Here is a 22099-nt window from a genome sequence, read left to right as displayed (position 1 = left end):
TATACCTCTTATTGAATATTTTGTTGAATAGTAGTCCAAATCTTATGTATTAAATTGAATGTAGGATAGCTACGTTTACTATAGAAGTGATGCTCTACTATTAACTGCACCGGTGGATCCATCGGAAGCTGAGAAAATGTAGCTTTGCTGTATGGGGTCCTCACAATTTATAACATTCCATCCATTTAATTGCTGAAGTTGAGATGCCAGATAATACAATCTGGCATTTGGGACAGCCAAATCTCCATCTTTGGGCAACTGCAGAATTTCCATTCTAATCCGGGAGTGTTTAGATCTCCAGATAAGTTCTCTGAACAAGATATCTATTTGCTTAATTCAGGACAGTTATGTAACAAGTATAGTAGCTGTGGCATCCATATCATCTTTATCAGGTTAGCTCTACCTATTATCGTTAGAGGTAATTTGCACCAAATTTTCCCCACTTGCCTATTCACTTACGGACCACCCTCCATCGTTATACGTCGCCACTTTGAAGGTGATTACCGTTGTTATGGCAGCAGCTAGCTGCCATAACCCCGGTATCCTCTTCTTCAGTGGGCCATCTGCTTTCAGGTAAAAGTGGTCTCGGGTTTTCTGCGAGATCGCTTTTATCAGCAGCGGGGGGGGGGGGCCTCCGGCCGCACTCCGGTGCCCTTCGCCGTTTACCGGCGGAGGCAGTCGCGTCCTCTCCCCTCTGTGATATGGAGCTGAATGAGGGAAAGATGGCCCCCACCCGACTCCATGCCATTGCAGGGTGGAAGTGACGTCAAAACGTCACTTCCGCCTATAGCTCTTAAAGCAACATTTTTTTTATTTTTTCAAATGACCTTTTTTATTTAATTTTTTTTAATTGCATTTTAGTGTAAATATGAGATCTGAGGTCTTTTTGACCCCAGATCTCATATTTAAGAGGTCCTGTCATGCTTTTTTTTCTGTTTACAAGGGGTGTTTACATTCCTTGTAATAGGATTAAATGTGACACAATTTTTAAAAAAAAAAAAGAACAGTGTAAAAATAAAATTTAAAATAAGAAAAAAAAAATTTTTTAAACTCGCCCCGTCCCACCGAGCTCGTGTGCGAAACAGCACCCGCACCCGCATATGAAAAGAGTGTTCAAACCACATGTGAGGTATCACCACGATTGTTAAAGTGGGAGCAATAATTCTAGCCTTAGACCTCCTCTGTAACTCAAAACATGCAACCTGTAGAATTTTTTTAAACGTCGCATATGGAGATTTTTAAGGGTAAAAGTTTGTCGCCATTCCACGAGTGGGCGCAACTCACATGTTGGGTATCAATTTACTCAGCGTAACATCATCTTTCACAATTTAAAAAAAAATTGGGTTAACTTTACTGTTGTCTTATTTTTTAATTCAAAAAAGTGTGTTTTTTCCAAGAAAAGTGCTCTTGTAAGACCGCTGCACAAATACAGTGTGACAAAAAGTATTGCAGCGACCGCCATTTTATTCTCTAGGGTGTTAGAAAAAAAAATATATAACGTTTGGGGGTTCTTTTTTTTTTTTTTTTTGAGCAAAAAAAGATTTTAACTTGTAAACAACAAGTTTGAAAAATATGCCGGTCCTTAAGTGGTTAAACCGCCTAAACAATGGGGAAAAATTCCTCTCCATTTCCAAGTATTTACTTGTGATGTAGAACCAAATATTTAATAGAAACTACAGCTATTTGAGAAGCAGAGTTTGGCAGGTTGGTCTCCAGAGGATCCACAGGTAGAAGAACTGGTTTGTCTCCAATTAATTGTAAAACCTGAGAAAGAGCCATTCATTTTAATTAAAGACATCACCGCCTTTAGAGAAGATGTTGTATCTCCCAAAAATAGTAGTGCATCATCAGCATATAGGGCAATTTTATCCTCTCCTAAGGGTCTACAAAACCCAATAATATTTGGTGATTGGCGGATAGAAGCAGCCAACGGTTCCAAAGGCAATATATTTTTAAATAAGCTGCTAATGCATGGCCACAGAACAAAAAATGGACTTATTTTTTTACAGGGTACCAAAATTCATGGCATGTCCATTTGATGCACTAGTACCTAACTTCCTAGATTGTAAGCTCTAACGAGCAGGGCCCTCTGATTCCTCCTGTATTGAATTGAATTGTATTGTACTTGTACTATCTGCCGTAATGTTGTAAAGCGCTGCGTAAACTGTCGGCGCTATATAAATCCTGTATAATAATAATAATAATAATATAATTGTGCTTGTTCATTGGGGTGCCAATGGCCAATGTGGGCAGTACAGACTGAACTTCTGTCCTGAAAGCTTGGTTCGCGTACATGACGCACTAAGCAGTAAAGCCACGATGAGGATGATGGCCTTCAGCCCTAACCTCTAAAAACAACGTCACCAATGACCGCTTTTTTCAGTGTTTCTAGAATAAAAAAAAATGATTTTTAGAAAAATTGAGTTTACTTGTTGGTTTTTTATAAAGCATAGCCAATTTTCTCTGTCTTGCTTAGCGCAGATAGCAGTTTCTTTGATGGTCTGGTGATAAAAACCCAGTCAATTTTAACATCTTTTCTTTTCGTCTGTTGGATAAGATTTCAGCGCCCTTTTTCTTCATGTTAAGTGTCATGATTATCTTCCATGCATGCAAGAGACAGGCTTTGACAGTAAATTGTCTGTGTGGCTGTTTACAGTGCCGTACAATAGTGGTTCACGTGGCAGCATTACGAAGAGGAAGCCGTTAAATACCATTTTCTAGTTGGTTTCGCCTTTTTTGTTGCTCGTGTTGACTTTGGAGATACATTTGTGCCTGGTGTTAACTATTTGCAGTTTCCTCATTCTGAGGATGTGAGGGCTCAGCAAGTGCTTCCAATCTCAAATGTCCTGGGTAAATCCCATTGTTTCTATTTTTATGACTTTGGCTGTGATGCTCATTTCCAAGAAATACCCTCAGTAACCTAATCATTGCTTGTTTTTACTATGCTATGTAAACCTCCCACTTGTGGGGATGCTTCTTATCTGATTAACAAAATAACTCCTATTTCTTTCTCATATAAAATCGAGGTGGCCAAAAAGGGGAAAGTGTCATCTTTTTTGCAGAACCTGAAAAGAAATTGCAGAGGTTTCCCACATGTTCATACATATAGTGTGTGTGTGTGTGTGTGTGTATGTATATACATATATATATATATATATATATATATATATATATATATATATATATAAAAAACAGTTCTGCACAAGGTGGACATTTTATCTCAGACACCTGGGACATTGTCTTGTGTATGGGGAATATGCCCTTTAATTACTCCCTTTTGGAATAAAGCTCTGTGAATATATATCACAAGCTTACAGGTGACATTGTTTCCAGTATACCTCAAATGGCCCTCCTCGATTCCTGGATCCTTTAAACCTATTAAAAGGGGTCTGTTTTTTTTTTTTTTTGTTTTTTTTCTGCTGACCCCATTAGATCTCAAAGTTGGTGCAGTAGAAATGCCCTCAGCTTTAGGAGTGGACGTGTGAGATTGATTTTATATTCAGAAAGGATGATCTCCTGGGACAGGGACAAACACAAATGCTTTTCATTTTAGACACTCTCAGGACTCCACCCTGTACTTATAGCACTGAATACCAATAGGAATATCTGATGGCTCCTGGTCAGTATGGGACTCATATGCAGCACCCCGCTATTCCTTCCATACTCCCTCCCCACTTTCTCCCCTCTCTCTATATACTAACCCATTGCCCCCATTCCTCTCACCTGTTGCCTATTATCATCCCTTTATCCCTTTCTTTCTTGTTTGACCCCCTTTGATTCACTAATCTGTTTCTTACCCTTTTGCATATTTCTGGTAGCTTATTCCAAATTAAACCAGGAACATTTTGTGTTCTGATTATTCCTCTAAGTGTTGGGCAACCATGCCTGACAAACTGGTTCCACATTTTCTTAGTCTGCATCCTAGTTGTGGAACAATAAGTACCCAAAATAACTTGGTCCTACTTGCATATGTATAAGCAATGTTACATACATGTTTTTGGAAACAATAGATGCAGCTTGGAGACCAGTTCAGCTAGAATGTTGCATGTCCTTGGAGCTATGCATGCACTGGAAACAAGGGTTTTTTTCTTTGAAATATTTATTTTGTAAACTTGTTTGACATAATAATGTGTCATATGTTCAGTTTAGACTCAATTAGTGCTTAATTATTTGTTAATGGTTAGCACATTCTTGAGATCGAACGTGACTGGTAGTTTCAATGCTGTGTGTCATAATCGAACTTTATGGAGGATTAAAACTCACTATTGTGTTGAGAGGACTTTATTACTTGTCAAAAAGATTTTTAGCCTAAAGACAAGTATGAAATAGAGATGACACAAACCATGCCAAGAGTGTTTATTTGGGTTAGCTGCAGCACAAGAGCAGATTGATCATTTGCATTTTGGATGTACCTCTGGTAGGATATTAAAGCTTTGTGAAAGCCAAGGTCCAGCTAAAATCTTTCAGATGTAGTAAAGAAGCACTGTGTTACTGATCATTTGGGAGACTTATTTTTACTTCCTATCTGTTTAACTGGTGTCTAAAGAGGTATGCTTCCTGTTTGTTTGTTTTTTTTTTTTTTTTGCTGTGTCCCCATAAGGAGGGAATTCCCTTCATGTCTTATCTGGTTGACAGGTTTCAGACAGAATAAGAAGCAAGGTGAAATTTCTGTGGGAAAATTCATAAAATCCAGTCCACTCCTTACAGCCAAAAACCTCTACAACAGCGGATGCTATGATGAACCTCTTGCTGGTGCGCCCCATTGGGAGCTTCACCATGGCATGCGCCATGGTGAAGCTCCCAATGAGGTGCAACAGTCCATCAAACAGCAAAATGTCACCAAAACAACCAAAAACAATTGGATATTTACTATTCATGGACCAAAGTGTGATGTTTTGGGCTCACCAAGGACCTCTTCCTTAAGTAGTAGTGGCTATTATAACTTTTATATCATTGTGATATGACATTGGCAAAAATCAGCTGACCACTGCCTAGGCTTTTGGTCACATGACTATGAGGGAGCTGATTGTTTTTCAGATAAGATGATAAAGCAGCCCTTTTTATTGCTACTTTTAAATTTAAGGCCCAAACACATGGGCCGAATATTGGCCAGTTCAACAGAAGCCGGCTATCATTCGGCCTAAGGGGCATGACCAAAAAATATATGCTGATTGGCATCCGATCAGCGCTCCCAGCTAATGCCAGTGAGTGCTGACCAGTGTGTTCTGTCGGGTGTTCAGCAAGGAGATTGCTGTACTAACATTACACAGTTAGTCCAGTCGCTACTCTCGAGCTCCTATGTTGTTGTTTTTTTTTTTGCTTTTTTTTTTTTTTGAATGAAAAAGAAACTGGAAGTGTGTAGCAGGCTTTAGAATGCTAAATCAAAATACCACTGGGTCAAGTTTGCTTTAAATTATCATCTGGAGGTAGGCCCACTTTAAGTGACATTCATAAAATCAGGGCATATCCAATCAAATTCAAAGTGTGTATTTTTTTTTTCGTTTTGTTTTTTAATAGCAACAGGCAAATAGTGTCTCCTAATTCAGGTTTTTATTATGCAAGTTTTGTTCATTTATTCTTTTTGTGCAGATTATTTTTGTTTTCTGCAGCATCAAGTAATAAGGTTAAAGTGATATGTTGCTGTTGCTAAAATCCAATCGAGAACATAAAAATATGGCTGTTTCTCAATTTTTTTTTTTTAACAAGTTTTACTGCTTCCTTCACATTACTCTATAACCTATTCTAGCATATCTCAAATCATTTTACTTTGTCATGTCCACAAGCTAGGGAGATGTCTGATCATATTAAAGGCCAGACCACCCGCCGGCTTCTTACATCCTTCGAAGGCTCCAACAGCAAGTTATCTCTGCTGGATTTTTCATTTCTGACCTCCACCACGGCCATTAGGAAACCAAGCAAGGAAGTCTAATGCCTCCTGATGTGTTATCTATATTGCAGAATAAATTAATAATGCTGAAATCTACTTGTAAAATGATTAGCCCTCATAAAGGTAGTGAGAGATGGGCAGGATTGGAAAGGCAGGTGCGTAGTTATATCCAAGATCAAAGGCCAGTGGGTGACGCAGCTTGCTGGCATGTGTTTAAAACAGAATTATTAGTTTTGAGGGTATTTAGCTTTTAATTATGGAAATGGTAAAATTATACTAGTACATATTGTATGCTAGCCTCAATCAAACTTTTTAGCCCAGGGGAACCCTTAAAGCAGACCTTCAGTCATTTTTTCAACTTTCCAGCTATTAAATCTTCCTCCCTTGTTGTTTTACCTTTTGGATAGTAAAACATTTTTTTTCTGCCAGTAAATACCTTATACAGCCCACTTCCTGTTTCTTGTCTGGTAAAAAGCCTAGGCTTATGACATCATGCACACTCTCTCTCTCACTCTCTGGTGAGAGTTTGCCAGGAATGAAGGGGGATGAGTCATACGGGGGCCAATGAGAGCTGCGGAGATGGAGGTGTGCCTCTGTGTGTCTGTGTAAATCCAGGAAGTGAACAGGCAGCAGCTTCAGCTGCCCACAGTTAAAATGGATGCAGCCAGACTCAGTGGAGGGAGATTTCTGCAGCATATTTGGCAAGTACAGAATCACCGTATATATAAAATAATATGCAAAGTGGTTGACGAGAGGCTTCAGAATGGAAAAGATGTTTTTATTACAAAATGTGTGAGCAGACTGCAGTTCTTCTTTAATGACCCCCCCACCCCCCTTCAACCTCTGCAGCAATGCTGGCAGCACTCATACGTCTATTTCCCAAAGACAACCTCTGGATATGATGCTAAGCACGAGCACTCAACTTCTTTGGTTGACCATGGTGAGGTCTGTTCTGAGTGGAACCTGTCCTGTTAAATCGCTGTATGGTCTTGGCCACCGTGCTGCAGCTCAGTTTCAGGGTTACATAGTTACATAGTAGGTGAGGTTAAAAAAAAGACACATTTCATCATCAAGTCCAACCTATGTGTGTGATTATATGTCAGTATTACATTGTATATCCCTGTATGTTGTGTTCGTTCAGGTGCTTATCTAATAGTTTTTTTAAACTATTGGTGCTCCCCGCTGAAATCACCGCCTGTGGAAGTGAATTCCACATCCTTGCCGCTCTTACAGTAAAGAACCCTCTACGCAGTCTAAGGTTAAACCACTTTTCTTCTAATCTTAACAAGTAAACACATGTCTTAATTCTCTCCCATCCACAGAAAAGTTTTATCCCTATTGTGGGGTCACCAGTATGGTATTTGTAAATTAAAATCATATCCCCTCTCAAGCATCTCTACTCCAGAGAGAATAAGTTCAGTGCTCGTAACCTTTCTTTATAATTAATATTAGGGCTGAAACAACTAATCGATTAATCGATTATGAAATTAATCGATTACTATTTTCATAATCGATTAATCGGCCAGTATCATAATGGAGTTAAAAAAAACTAAAACAAGCCCTTTATAGTACAAAAAGAGCAAATAATCGCTACTGTAGATGTTACTTTCACAGTTCTACAGTAAAAAAATGGACCCCTTAGAGTAGTGATTATTTGCTTTTTTGTTTTTTTGTACTATAAAGGGCTATTTTTAGTTTTTTTAAACCCATTATGTTACTAAACGTCTTAGACCTGGTTCACATCTATGTGTTTTTTGGTGCTTTTTTGCAGAAACGCATTACAGTTCATTTACATGGTTTCCTATGGGACACGTTCACATCTATGCTTTTTTCAGCCGCTGCGTATTTGGAAAGGGTCAGTGACTTTTTTTTATTGCAAAAACTGTGCTTTTTTGGTTCAATATACTTCAATGGAGAAGCTGCAGAAAAGCATTTAATGCGTTTTTGCAGCAATTTGTGTTTTTTAATCTGCCCAACAACAAATTGGCCAAAAAAATGCAAAAATGCAAATCGCCGCAAAATCACGTGCGCAAAAATCAAAACGCACAGCAAAAAGCACTGCAGAAACAGATCAAAAGCAAACTGCCTAGGTGTGTAGAGAGCCTTACTCTGGCCACATGGATCAATTTTCAGATGAGAATATTCAGACGAAAAATCTTTGTATATTCGCTGAATGAAAGAATGTTGTTTGAAATTTTCACTTGTTTTTAACATTTTGTTTTTAAAATGAATGTAATTTCTGAATGAAAACCACATACACTGTCTGTCTGAAAATTCCTTTGACCAAGAAGTTTTCTATTTCCAAATTTTCCCGTCACTGTGGTTGAAAATGAACGTCGACTTGACCCCACTAACTATCAGATTCACCCTTTAATAGTATGTACAGTATATCTCTCCTCTAATAGTATGTACAGTATATCTCTTCTGTCTGTTATTCTCAGAGTGGATTAGATATTTTGCTCCCTAACCATATAGTTGGTTATTTATATTTACCGCTGCATAGAGATATTTAAGAACAAATTGTCTTTTTTTAAAACTTTACATATTAACTAAATTATACCCCACGCTTTTTTTTTTTTTTTTTAAGGTTATTAACCGATTAATCGATTAATCGAAACAATAATCGGCCAACTAATCGATTATGAAAATAATCGTTAGTTGCAGCCCTAATTAATATGCTTCAGTCCCTTTATTATCTTTGTTGCCCTTCTCTGTACTCGCTCCATTTCCAGTACATCCTTCCTGAGGACTGGTGCCCAGAATTGGACAGGATACCCCAGGTGAGGCCGGACCAGAGTCTTGTAGAGTGAGAAAATGATCGCTTTATCTATTATTAAGCCCCTTTTTAATGCATGCCAATATTCTGTTTGTTTTTTTAGCAGCAGCTTGGCATTGCATGCCATTGCTAAGCCTATCATCTACTAGGACCCCCAGGTCCATTTCCATCCTTGATTCCCCCAGAGGTTCTCCCCCCAGTGAGTAGATTCCATTCATATTTTTGCCACCCAAATGTATTATTTTACATTTTTCCACATTAAACCTCATTTGCCATGTAGTTGCCCATCCCATTAATTTGTGCATCGTCTTGCAAGGTTTCCACATCTTGCGGAGAAGTTATTGCCCTGCTTAGCTTAGTATCGTCCGCAAATACAGAGATTGAACAGTTTACCCCATCCTCCAGGTCGTTTATGAAGAAATTAAATAGGCTTTGTCCCAGCACAGAACCCTGGGGGACCTCACTACCCACCCCTGACCATTCCGAGTACTCCCCATTTATCACCACCCTCTGAACTCGCCCTTGTAGCCAGTTTTCAATCCATGTACTCACCCTATGGTCCATGCCAATGAACCTTACTTTGTACAGTAAGCTTTTATGGGGAACTGTGTCAAATGCTTTTGCAAAATCCAGATACACCACGTCTACGAGCCTTCCTTTATCTAGATGGCAGCTCACCTCCTCATAGAATGTTAATAGATTGGTTTGGCAAGAATTATTCTTCATGAATCCATGCTGATTACTGCTAATGATACCGTTTTCATTACTAGAATCTTCCATATAGTCCCTTATCCCCTCCAAGAGCTTGCATACTATTGATGTTAGGCTAACTGGTCTGTAATTCCCAGGGATTTATTTTGGTCCTTCAGTTGCAAGCTATCTGGTCCCGGTGCCTTTTTAATGTTTAAAGGGTTTGTAAACACTCGTTTTTTCTTTTTTAAGAGTAACAAACATGTTATACATACCTCCACTGTGCAGTTCCCCCGGTGGCTCCTCGCATCGCTAAACCCCCTGGGAGAAGCGCTCTCCCAGGGCGGTTACCTTGCTGGCGCTCTCCCGAGTCCAGCATTTGCATCTATAAACACAGAATGCCGGACTTGGCCCCGCCCCCCCGGTACCCGCGTCATTGGATTTGATTGTCAGCAGTGGGAGGCAATGGCTGTGCTGCTATCAATCTATCCAATCAAGAGCCAAGAACCCAGGGCAGAGAGGAAGAGCGAGTCTCCGCCGAGGGAATGAAGGGCTCAGGTGAGTAAAACGGGGGCGGGTCAGTGTCAGTTTTTTCACCTTAATGCATAGGATGCATTAAGGTGAAAAAACACAAGGGTTTACAACCCCTTTAGGTTTTCCAAGTCTATTTCTAATTTTGTCCTCTGTTAGCCATGAGGGTGCTTCCTGTGTTGTGTCATGAGGATAAACACTGCAGTTTTGGTTACTGAAGCCCCCCGATTCCCTCGGGGTCTTGGCAAACTTCCTATAGCCATAGCCTAGGCCATCTTTTATGTAGAGCAACAATTCTTTTTTTCAGATTCTTAGAGAGTTCTTTGCCGCGAGGTGCCATGTTGAACTTCCAGTGACCAACGTGAGAGAGAGAGATAACACCAAATTTAACACACCTGCTCCCCATTCACACCTGAGACCTTGTAACACTAACGAGTCACATGACAACGGAGAGGGAAAATGGCTAATTGGGCCTAATTTGGACATTTTCACTTAGGGGTGTACTGACTTTTGTTGCCAGTGGTTTAGAAATTAATGGCTGTGTGTTGAAAATTTACACTGTTATACAATCTGTACACTCACTACTTTACATTGTAGCAAAGTGAATTTCTTCAGTGTTGTCACATGAAAAGATATAATAAAATATTAGCAAAAATGTGTGGGGCGTACTCACTTTTGTGAGATACTGTACGTTAGTAAAATCATGATTTTTTTTTTTTTTTTTGTAGGAATGTTCGTTTGACTTTCTGATCGTTAGTGGAGGTCATATCGATGTTTGTTTATTTTTTTTACTGCAGTGACAAGTACATTTGAGGGAACAGGATGTAAAATGAACACATTTCTAAAGCCGTGTACACATGACCGGACTTCTTGACCGGACTGGTCCAACGGAACAAATCCGTCCGTGTGTGGGCTTCATCGGACTTTCAGCGGACTTTTTCTGTCAAAAATCAGATGGTCCTTAGATTTGGAACATGTTTCAAATCTTTTCGACGAACACAAGTCTGGTCCAAAAATCAGTTTGTCTGTATGCTAGTCCGGCGGACAAAAAAGGACGCAAGTGGAGCTATTGGCTACTGACTATGAACTTCCTTATTCTAGTCCCTTCGTACATCATCACGTTCAAACCAACGGACTAAAGTCCGTTTGTGTGTGGGCAAGTCCGGTCGTTCGAAAGTCTGTCGGAAAGACTGTCGGACCTTTGATGCTGAAAAGTCCGCTCATGTGTACACGGCATAACAGTGTACGTGGTTTTTGTTCTGGAAAGTCCGTTCACTCCATGCTGAAAGCGAACAAAATTTTGAATGACTTTCAGTTGACATTCATCAAATCATTGAATGTACTGACAATTTTCACCCAAATGTTCATATGAATATTTGTATAAACATTTGCTGAATTTCCACTAGAGTATGGCAGGCTTAAGGGTAGATTCCATTGAGATACATTAATGCATTAAGGTGTCTCATTTATTATGACATGGTATGTGCATTATGCTCTGTGGTGAGTTGTGCTTTGGCTGCTCTTGTACAGTGTTTGGGTGCTATTCATAATGAATGGCACTGCAGTGTACTACAGTTCACCAGATTGCGAAGCCCCAATGCCAAAAGTGTGCATGGGCCCTAACAATGAAAGCCTAGGCAGTAAGCGAATAAGGCTGCACCCCAAATACATACTATGCAGAAATTAGCGCAGAGTCACTTGTATCTGAAAGCATACAGGATAAAAGAAGAGCGATTCCTATGGCCCCCTCTTGAAACAATGCCTCTCTGCTCACCTGCATATACAAGTATTCCAAATTTCCTGGTGTGTAGAATACCTGATCCCCCACCACATGCTGTGGTTCTTCCTGCTGGCTTGTTTGTCCCTACTTGACATATGAACCAGTGGAAGAAACCATTATGTGTAGTGGAGGAAACAAGTACTCAATTCATCTCACCCGTCAAATACTCACAATGGCCAGGGAACAGCGAAGGAGTTTTTACATTTTTTTTTTTTTTTATCATTGCCTTCTGGTTCACTCAATTTCATTAGACCCACAGCCTTTTTTTTTTGGGGGGGGGTGTCTATTCACGGAGATCCTAGATCCAATAACTTCTGATAAACGTCTCATTGCACCACAGTAGAAAGCTGCTAGCCCACCCTTAGTGTGATGTAATCTTCAGAATCCAGGCTGCCTGGCGAATGAGATTGTTGACGCCGAGGGTGGAAAAATGCAATAAGATCTCCTAATTTTATTCCTTAGCCAAGTTATTGCTCTCGGACTCATCTGTTTATTTTAAACTGTTGGATCCTGGCTATGTCTAGTATAAACCGTATGATTAAAAAATAATGCAATCAGTGCCTAGACCTTCTTCTTTTTTTATTGGTTTAATTCCAACATGTATTATTTATTGATATCGCTCAATAACAAGATCGCTCATACACTGTTTTTAAATAACCTAGGCAGATGGTTAAATTTGCCTACAGTTGGGACATTTAGATATTTTAGTATGCCATCAGTTTATTGTCTGGCATATTTGATTGTCATAATTCTTTTAGAAGAAAAATATATAAACAATACACATTACAATAAAGAGGATTTTAATCATTTTTTATTCTGTTTAGTAATATGCCATTGTTAATGGTGCAGAACATGCAGTTATTCGATCTTGTATTTACATTAGCTAAGTCCTAGCTTACATTTTTGCATTGTGAGCTTTACTAAAATAGATTTGGAGAAGGGGAGTTAGCTGTGTGTAGACAATTCTGTCCCCAGGACCAGATGTTATCCTTTGTTGGGACTCTTTCACACAGGCGGTCCGCCCGACAGACTCCGCTTTGCTTAGTGGGGGATCGATCTATTGAGCAGGCAGATGACAGGTCCATCTTCACTCACTATGCAGAGATGGACCTGTCAGAGCCCCCTCTCTTCTATAGGGAGATCGGATGAAAACGGACCGCCTGTCCGTTCTATCTGATCCGATCCTCCAGACGGATGTAAAATGGGGTCACCATCCGTCTGGATTTCACGGACAGGGCCGGATATTGTTGGATGTCATCGGACATTGTCACCGCTGATATCCACCGCTCCATAGAGATGAATGGAGTTTCTGATCAGGTCTGCCTGAAAAACGGACAGGTGGACTTGATCGGAAAGCCCATGTGAAAGGGGCCTTACAGGAAATCTATGGTCACAGCATACACTTTCATTTTATAATGTCAGCACTGCAATAACAATACAAACAGTCATATTTGACAATTCAATCTTATCTTACTTGAAAAATCTCCTGTCATGTTGCGAGTTCTGCCTGCCTGCTGTCTATTTCTTTCCACAACTTCCTGTATTCAAATCCCTGCAGGCATTACAGCTTCCCCTCTGCGGTTCACAAAAATTTCTAAGGACTACATTTCCCATGGTACCTTGCTGCCTGCATGCAGTGATTTCTGTACTGACTCCGCCTACTTGAGACTCCTCCTCTTAGCTCCTCTGTAGTTCACAAGGCAGGCTCTGTGAAATGTGTGACACAGCAGTGCCTATTAACAGGACATAATGAATACTCAAGGAACTAAATGTGTGTGGATCTTCACAAAGTAAATTTACAAACCTCAAGCTCATTTAGACCCCTTACACACTGGGATGTTTTTCAGGTGCTTTTGGGCTAAAAATAGCGCCTGTAAAGCGCCTGAAAAACAGCTCTCCTGCAGCCAGTGTGAAAGCCCGAGTGCTTTCACAATGAGGCGATTCGCTGGCAGGACTAAACCCGCTCCTGCCCATTGAAATGAATGGGCAGCACCGCCAGCAAAGCGGCGCTTTTCTGCTCGTTTTAACCCTTTTTTGGCCGCTAGCGGAGGTTAAAAGCTCCCCGCCAGCAGCCGAAAAATGTATACACAAAACACTTTTTTTTGGTTTCAGCTAGATCTTAGGTTTAGACATCTTTTTATCATCTGTGTCACTGCTGGGGAACTACAGCCACTCTGCTTTGGCTGGCGACTATTGTCACCAATTAAAAAGTGAACAGAGTAGAGGTGAAATCTTCCAATGGGGACAACTAAGAGGGAATTTCCCCTCACTTAGGAGAACGTTCCTGTTGAATTTCTTTTCCATTGTAGTACTCACTGGATTTTAATAATTTCTTTATCAGGAAGTGTTGGCTATCCATTCATCATTGAGGGTAATGCAAAATCTTTGTTGCTGCAGTAAACCTGGCAATATTTATCGCACACAGAGATTTGGACTGGTCTGCTTTATATGTTGCAGATGTTTTTTTTTTTTACCCGATCTATTCATGATTTTGGTTTGCATTCAGTTTTTTAATGTCTTATTTCTATGTGGATCCGTCTCTTCTAGTTTTCTTTATCTGTTTCTGTAAGCTTTCTGTGCAGGCGAGGATTGCACCAAGGCTGAACTAAACAACAGCCACTGGACGATTGTGGGTATATCTTTATTTGAAGCCGTTCTCTGTTTCAATTTGCTAGCTTATCTCCATGCTCTGCAGGCTGTTAAATGCTTTTCATCCAACAGTGCCAAACAGTAACTGAGTTTGCACTATACAAGACATCCCGTTCCATGGTTCCTGTTGTTCATTCTACGCACGGTTCACTGTCCATCTGGCTCTTCTAACAAGGATCAGATCCAGTGGCGGCAGTCTGTAGACTTTTATTTCTTGTTTCAGAGAAGAAACTGAAGAGACTGATATGTTGTCAGTGTTTGGTTTCTGGATTTCATTACTGTAAATCTCAAGTGGCAAATGAGAGATTTTTAGACTAGGGAATGGTTTCTGAGCAACCAGGTTTATTCTACTAAAGCAGCGATCTTCAAATTGCAGCCCACAAGCCATATCCGGCCTACTTCGCGAATTTATTCGGCCCACAGCTAAGGTCAGTGGCGTATCTTCAGACTCTGCTTCTGATGGGGATTCTAATGTGATGTGGTGGGCTTCTCAGTTTTTCTTGCAGTGTGTTTATTTGTTTATTTAAATTGTCTTCATTCATTTATAAAGATTGATATCTTTTGAGCCTGCGAATACTTGTTTGTTGGGGACCCCTGTTCTAAAGGCTAGCCCTTTAGGGAAAGGTTAGAACCTCTGCCAGGTTTTTATTTCTGTCAGAGTCCCTACTTCCTTATCCTTCATAAGATTTCCCCTCATTTCTTGTTGGGGGAAAAAAATGATCAGTAATCTCTTTAATGGGGACTCAAACAGAAATACATTTTTAGAAGGAATAGTGTTAATAAACCCTAGAGAATAAATATATATATTTTTTTTTCTTATAGGCTTATAGATTCTTAGAATCTTTTTCTTCACAGTCCCATTTACACAATTCAAGTTCAAGGTGAAGGATTGGTGAATCAAACTTCTGATTTTTGGGTGACTATGCTGTCTTCTTCATATCTCTATGAAGCATATACTGTGATCAAGGCTTCTTGCCAAAACGCGTTAGCCCCTCTTTATCGTGTAAGCAAATAAATTAATTTGCATGGATTTTGGAGTTGCTGGCTCTATCATTCGTTTGAAGTATGTCTATGAAGCCCCAGCATAACCAGTGCAACACGTGTGCTCCCTCTTGGGACTACAAATGGCACAGGTACACATCGCTGCACAGCAAGGGTGATGTCAGATGGGCGGCTATTTCGCTAGCAAAAAATTGCCAACATCAGAATTGTCAAAAAGCTGCCTGTCTGTTCCTATGGAATTGCTAACAAAAAGAACAACTTACTGTGCTCAAAAGAGGAGTTCCAGCAACTGTTGACTGCAGATCTTCAATCACTCAAATCTTGGCAAGACTTTGCAGCCCCCCAAAAGGCTGGGGAAACCTAGAAGATACACTACAAATCAAAAACAGAGGGTGCACAAACCTTAATAATAGCTTTTAATAAAATAGAACAGATGTATTCTCACAAAACAGCATGAAAGTCAAGCTCCTCAATATCCAACAGTCCTGGACCACATGGTCCACTCAACAAGTCCCAACCGCAATCTAAAGGTTTTCTTGTGGTTAGGACTCATTCAGTGGACCATGTGGTCCAGGACTGTAGGATATTGATAAGCTTGACTTTTATGCGTTTTTGTGAGTATACACCTGTTCTACTATTTTATTAAAAGTGGTTGTTAAGGTAATGTGCAAGGCCTGTGCACCCTTTGTTTTTGTTTTGTAAGCTATGGAATTGCTCCCTTGCCAACCAAGGCAACCAATCACTCCAACTTACATGTACAAAGGTTCATAGGATATGTAGTTCTGATGTCCTGGTTTCAGATGGTGCTTGCAAGGGCTCCTTGACCAGAAGTTCAGGGAAGTGCTGAGAAGCAGACTGCACTGGTAACATGTCTAAAAGGCAAAAGGGAAATAATTCCCAACGAAAACCACATTCACTGCTAGAAATTTGTTCATTTGGGAAACATTTTCTATCTTGCTCCTTTAAATTTTGAAGAATGCAGAGTTGACCCCACACTGACTATTCTACTAGTCTATGGCCAGCTAATGGCCTTGTTTAAGTAATTATTGTTGTATTCATTGTAAAGTAATTTTTGGTCTGACTTCCACATTTTGCACATGCTTTGTGTTCTGTATATTTTTTCTTTTTTGTAATTTGTAGATTAGCCATTGGAGGAAGCTGCTCCCCCAGGCTCAGTGCAATTAATCTGCGTCTTTCGCAACTGTTGTAGTAAGAGTTTGGCCACACAAGGAGTGTATTGATTTTGGCCAACTCTTTAGATTGTTTTGTGAGGAGGAGTAGTGAAGCACAGCTACCTTGTAACTCCGCAACAGAGATTCTGTGTGTATGTATATATATATATATATATATATATATATATATATGGATAAAATTAGCCTCATATACATATGTAATTACAAATTATAGATGGAGACAAGATTTTGAAAACAAAACAAAATGATTCTTTTTGCATGTAAGCTAAGAAAAAAAAAACAAACTATAAATTGATTTGCTTATGTTGGATCACTATACTGAACGTTGTGCCCCAAGTAATAATTCTAAATTCCAAACAGAAGGACAGATCAGTGGTGTACTATATATTTATACTTCTACCCACCCACATGATAAATGTTGTGTATGTAGGAGTGCCTGGGATAGTTTTCTGCAGTTCATTTAGTATGTTTTACATTTACATCGCCATGACTACAGATTTATTGTGATGATGCCTCTGATCCTATCCAGGATGTATCTTGGGAGCAGTTTTTTATGGTCTGCTGTGCTAAACTTCATCTGAGCTGCAAACCCGCACACAGTTTTACTGCTTGCCTTACAGGGAACCACAATATTACCTAGCTGAGAGCAAAATGACCCGTAATCTTTTATGTATGGGGTTCTTGTCCACCTTGGTACTATATGTTCATGTTCGAAATTTTATGTTCTTAACAGTAACAGACCAAGAAAAAATACCCCCTTAATGGGACTTTGAAAGACCCCCAACACTGATATATGTAAAAAAAAAACTTGTTTATTTATTGTATCACAAATATTAAAAGATCAGACAGGTGAACAAAATATAAAAAGACGTCTGACATCTGGTAGTGCATACAATGAGCATGGCAAAACACAAAAGTCAAACAAATTACAAAATGACACTGATACTCTCCGATGGGTAAAGACCCTAATACCGACGCGTTTCTGTTTTTTTTACACCTTCGTCAGGGGTACAGGATAGAGGATGGTCACATGTATTAGCTCAATTGGAGCGATTCCATATCAGGAACTTGAAAAATCGAATGTCAAGAAAGGCACAGGACACAGTTCAAACAAACAATGTTGGCTTGAAGAAACCTGTTCTCACAACGATATAATAGCGGGTATATGACAGTGATTGGGTTTCAGCAATAAATGCTTTTAAAAGGGCAATAAGGATAGAGGCAGATCAGAGCCTCAAATAGAGCTACCAGGTTAGCATATACTAGCCAATGGTCCCTGACTCCCTGTGCCCTAGGATAAGGTTATCAATGTACAAGACGTCGCCCCTGTGTAACTGTGCCTACAGTGGTACTGGTTTTTTAACAGTAACAGGATCATCTTTACAGATGCTGTTATGCACCATACTGATCAACCCATAGTTTTATTTATTTATTAAGAGAGAAGTATGGCAAAAGCTTTTTTTTGGTACTTTTGATTAACTTTTGATTTTGGTACTTGTCTTGTGGGTCACAGGGGTGCACGTGCTCTCCTGTGACCAAGAGTCAGTTAATAGCAGGCTATTACCGCTGTCAGTGAACGTCCAAGGGTCACGACCATATTGTCGGGATCCATCCAGCTGCCAGATTGACAGCTGGCTCTTGCTCTTAGCGCACGGAAAAACAGGAAATAGAGAAGAGGGTGTATTTCCCTAATGGGGGCACAGACCGCAATAAAAACTGTGAGGTGTTCTAATTCCATTCACTCTATCCAAAACAAAAACAAATTTTCCCTTTAGTTATACTAACAGTTTTTTTTTTTTTTTTATCTTTAATGCATTCAGCAGTTGATTATAAAACCACTCCGATATAATTCACTTTCCACATGGACACAGACAAACAAACAGCTATTTCTTCAGAATTAAAAAAAGGTGGGAATCTGCAACAAAGCTTGTTAAAATCCTTGCAATGTACATAGATCACCCAGAGAGGAAGGTTTTCTTTTTTCTCAACAAAAGCAGAGTTACTCTTTTTAAAGTTACTTCTTTGGCCTCTGAGTGGTGAAAATCATTAAACAATATGGCATGGTTATCTTTCCTTTTCCTCATTGCAGGATGCATAGCCATGGAATTCCACCGCATCCAAACTTGTCTAGCTGGATTTTCATGGATGAGCGTCTGTGGTTTAATGGGTATTAACAGTGTGTGTAGGCAGGAGAAAGGGATCTTGCTTGCTTAGCAGTGATGGGTATCTTGTATGTTGAGAAGTGCAGCAAATTTAAGTGGCGGCAAGACTGCTTTGAATGGGGCTTACTACCTGAATGAGTCTGATACTAACTGTAACTTTTTTTGTTTGTTTTAACCAGTGCCTGAAAATGACTGCGAAGAGGAACCTGTTTGTGCGGCTAGTGCCGTGTCGGTGTTTGCGGGGAGAGGAAGAAACTGTGACCTCGCTTGACTACTCTCACTGCAGCCTAGAACAGGTGCCGAAAGAGATTTTCACATTCGAGAAAACCTTGGAGGAGCTTTATTTGGATGCCAACCAGATTGAAGAACTTCCCAAGGTACCACTTTCACTGTACAGGTTTCATATTTTCCATGACACTGATGACAAGCAGCCTGCTCTCCTGGGTCTCTTCCAGCTGTGCTTTATAGGCATTAGCTCACGTCGCTGCTCTAGCTTTCTTGGCAAAATCCTGTGCCAGCCATTCACTTAACGCCCGACTCCATCTCCTGAGCACAACACTTAGCCAGGGAGTTCCTTGCACTTCCAAAATCCTCATTTAGCTGGCACCCTATTACATTTATTCTCTAGAAGATGCTCTTTTTTTTTTTTTTTTTTTTTAAATGCCATCAATGCTGTCAAAAGCTGATGTCATTTCACACTGCTTCTCCCTCCTAGTTTTATCTACTGCAGATGTCACACACTCTAACTTGTTCAAAGAATACATACACTTTTCAAATGCCAGAACTCTTTGAAAGAGATTAATTTGTTTTTCTGATGTTGAGTTTGTAGCTGAGAGGTCCCCTAAGGTCTTATTGGTGTCTTCCAGAGGGTGCATAACTAGGTTGTTCTTTACATACCTCAAAACTCTAATGCAGGCCATACACGGAGCAAATTTCTTTCCTGAAACCACTCAATTCCTCCATCAACACAGTGTTGACGGGAATCCCTCCCGCTGAACCATTGTGTTCTCCCGTCGGGGGGACACACCTCCCCGCCAGTAGAAGACCGTAATTTTTTCTAATAGTGGCTATTGATAATCACATGTAAAATCTGGCAGGCTGGTTGTACCCAAGTTGAAGGATTGATCACCTTGGTACATTGAGCCTGTCATAATGGTTTGAATCTTGCCCAGTTCCTGCTGCAGCCTAAGGTTCTGTTGTTTCATGCTGTTATGCACATTTGGGAGATGGGAGACAGTGTGGTAGGTCAGGCTAGTAAAAAGGGCAACAGATTTCAGTTGTTCCCTTAAAGTGGATCTATACTGTATCTAAATACCACAAACGCTATTTAATTCGTTTTTAATATTCAAAGCAAACTCACCCATCCATCCATTTCTCCATGCTTTATTTTGCTGAGAAATCAATTTGAAAAACACCTCCTAGCATTTCTGGCTGTGGCCATCTTGAGTAAGGGCAGATGATTCATGTAGCATTTACTTCCTGGAATTCATCTGCCCTTGGATCAGGAATGCAGGCAGGAGGGAGTACGTAGCTGAGAAAGGCTCTTTTCCCCTCCTGAGGACTCCTGGGATGTATGACATCATTTGCCTAGGCATGGTAACTAGGAAGTAACTGAAGAAATGTAAAAAAAAAAAAGGTTTAAAACAAGTAAATATAATATACTTTCCTATCCATTTAATAATGCTAGCAGCATAAGGATTAAAAATAGTCAATGTATATAGAGAGAGTGAAGTTCCGCTTTAAAGAGGAACTTTGGTCCCTTTTTAAAAATGTAAAATTAAAAAAAAATAAGTTAGCAGCTACATATATCATAGCTACTGACTTTAAACAAAAAGACACTTGCCAGTCCAGCATTGTCTTTACCCAGGCCAGTTCTTCGCTGGTGCTGCCATCCTGAATGTGGGTACTGGCGGCTCCCCACTGCACATGCACGAGATTGCGCTGCACTTTCACACTTGTCTTGCAGCCTTCTGGGACGAGTGCCATGTCCTAGGTGGTTGAGGGTGTGTGGGGTCAGGCCAATCTTCCGTTATTCTTGCCTAGGTGAGAATTGCGGAAGTGGAACCTGTCAGAAAAAGGTACCCGCTTCAAGAAAACAGGAAAAAAAAATAAATATTGTTACTGTAGGGTGGAGGAGGAAGATGAGCAAGACTCACTTTTAAGTGAAGTTCCGTTTGAAACTCCAGCATCCAGCTCAGTTAAAGAAACTAATGTATATTGGGGGCAGATATAAATCTTTCAGAATGCCTACGCCATTTTAATGATTTTTTTTTTCTTTATATATATATATATATATATATATATATATATATATATATATATATATATATATACACAGTAAAAGAATGTTCTGATTCTTGCATGATTACCAGTAATGACTGGTCTTCAGTATATTGAGATTAATTAAGCAGATTTGCAAATATAACCGTGTAACTTGTAGCTTGCTTCTGAGTTGCTATGACTATCCCTTGTGATGCTTTACGCTGCTTTTGCATTCACATTGACTTGTTTGAAGGAGGAAAGTAGCTCAGACCAAAATAAAAAATGGTGAGACAGATTTGGATAATACTTGAAATATTTAGCATTTTTTTGCAAAATAACACTTGCAATATTTATAACCTGTTGCACCAAAGAGGCTGAACTTTTCTCTTCCATTGAAGAGATGAAAGTATTGAACTACCACACACTATCATCCTCAAGCGAATATCTCATCCTGTTCAGGTGCTCATTATTGATCCTGTGAGGACAGGTATAGTTCTCCCTGCCTATTGCTCTAATGCCGCGTATACACGACCGGACTTTTCGTCCGGACTGGTCCGACGGCCTGAGTCCGGCGGACAATCCGATTGTGTGTGGGCTTCATCGGACCTTCAGCAGACTTTTCCATCCGAAAATCTGACGGACTTTAGATTTGAAACATGCTTCAAATCTTTCCGACGGACTTGAGTCCGGTCGAAGAATCCGCTCGTCTGTATGCTAGACGGACGAAAACCCACGCTAGGGCAGCTATTGGCTACTGGCTATCAACTTCCTTATTTTAGTCCGGTTGTACGTCATCACGTACGAATCCGACGGACTTTGGTGTGATCGCGTGTAGGCATGTCCGTTCGTTCAAAAGTCCGTCGGACCAGTCCGGTCGAAAAGTCCGCCTGTGTGTACGCGGCATAAGAGATATCTGCCCCCCCCCCCCCCCCCCCCTAAAAAATGTTTCAGACCTCTGTTACCAGTTTTAATTAAAACATCATCTGTGGCAAGGCTCCTCTTTTTAAATCCTTAAGGCTGGATTCACACTAAAGCACAGAGCGGCTCACAGCAAGGGGTCCGGTGCGTCTCCATTCACTGGTTCAGGTCCGATTCCAGCACAAATTTTTGGCTGAATTCGGACCCGAAACAAACCAAAAGATGCACAGGGCTCCTGTGCAGTTCGCA

General features: G+C 40.2%; 1 protein-coding gene across 3 annotated transcripts in view; it reads left to right on the top strand.

Moving 5' to 3' along the window:
- ERBIN (erbb2 interacting protein) overlaps nucleotides 1-22099 on the top strand; it is a 341118-nt gene that overhangs the window by 192706 nt on the left and 126313 nt on the right. For all 3 annotated transcript variants that reach the window (XM_073623490.1, XM_073623499.1, XM_073623482.1), the window contains one exon: nucleotides 18850-19047. In XM_073623490.1, the coding sequence (XP_073479591.1) occupies nucleotides 18859-19047 (189 nt within the window). In that variant the 5' untranslated portion in view covers nucleotides 18850-18858. The remainder of the gene's footprint in view (nucleotides 1-18849; nucleotides 19048-22099) is intronic.

This window comes from Aquarana catesbeiana, linkage group LG01, assembly GCF_042186555.1.
Source record: "Aquarana catesbeiana isolate 2022-GZ linkage group LG01, ASM4218655v1, whole genome shotgun sequence".
In the NCBI taxonomy this organism is placed as follows: domain Eukaryota; kingdom Metazoa; phylum Chordata; class Amphibia; order Anura; family Ranidae; genus Aquarana; species Aquarana catesbeiana.
The sequence above is the reverse complement of the archived record's forward strand: the minus strand, read 5'-3'. Positions and strand labels throughout refer to the sequence as shown.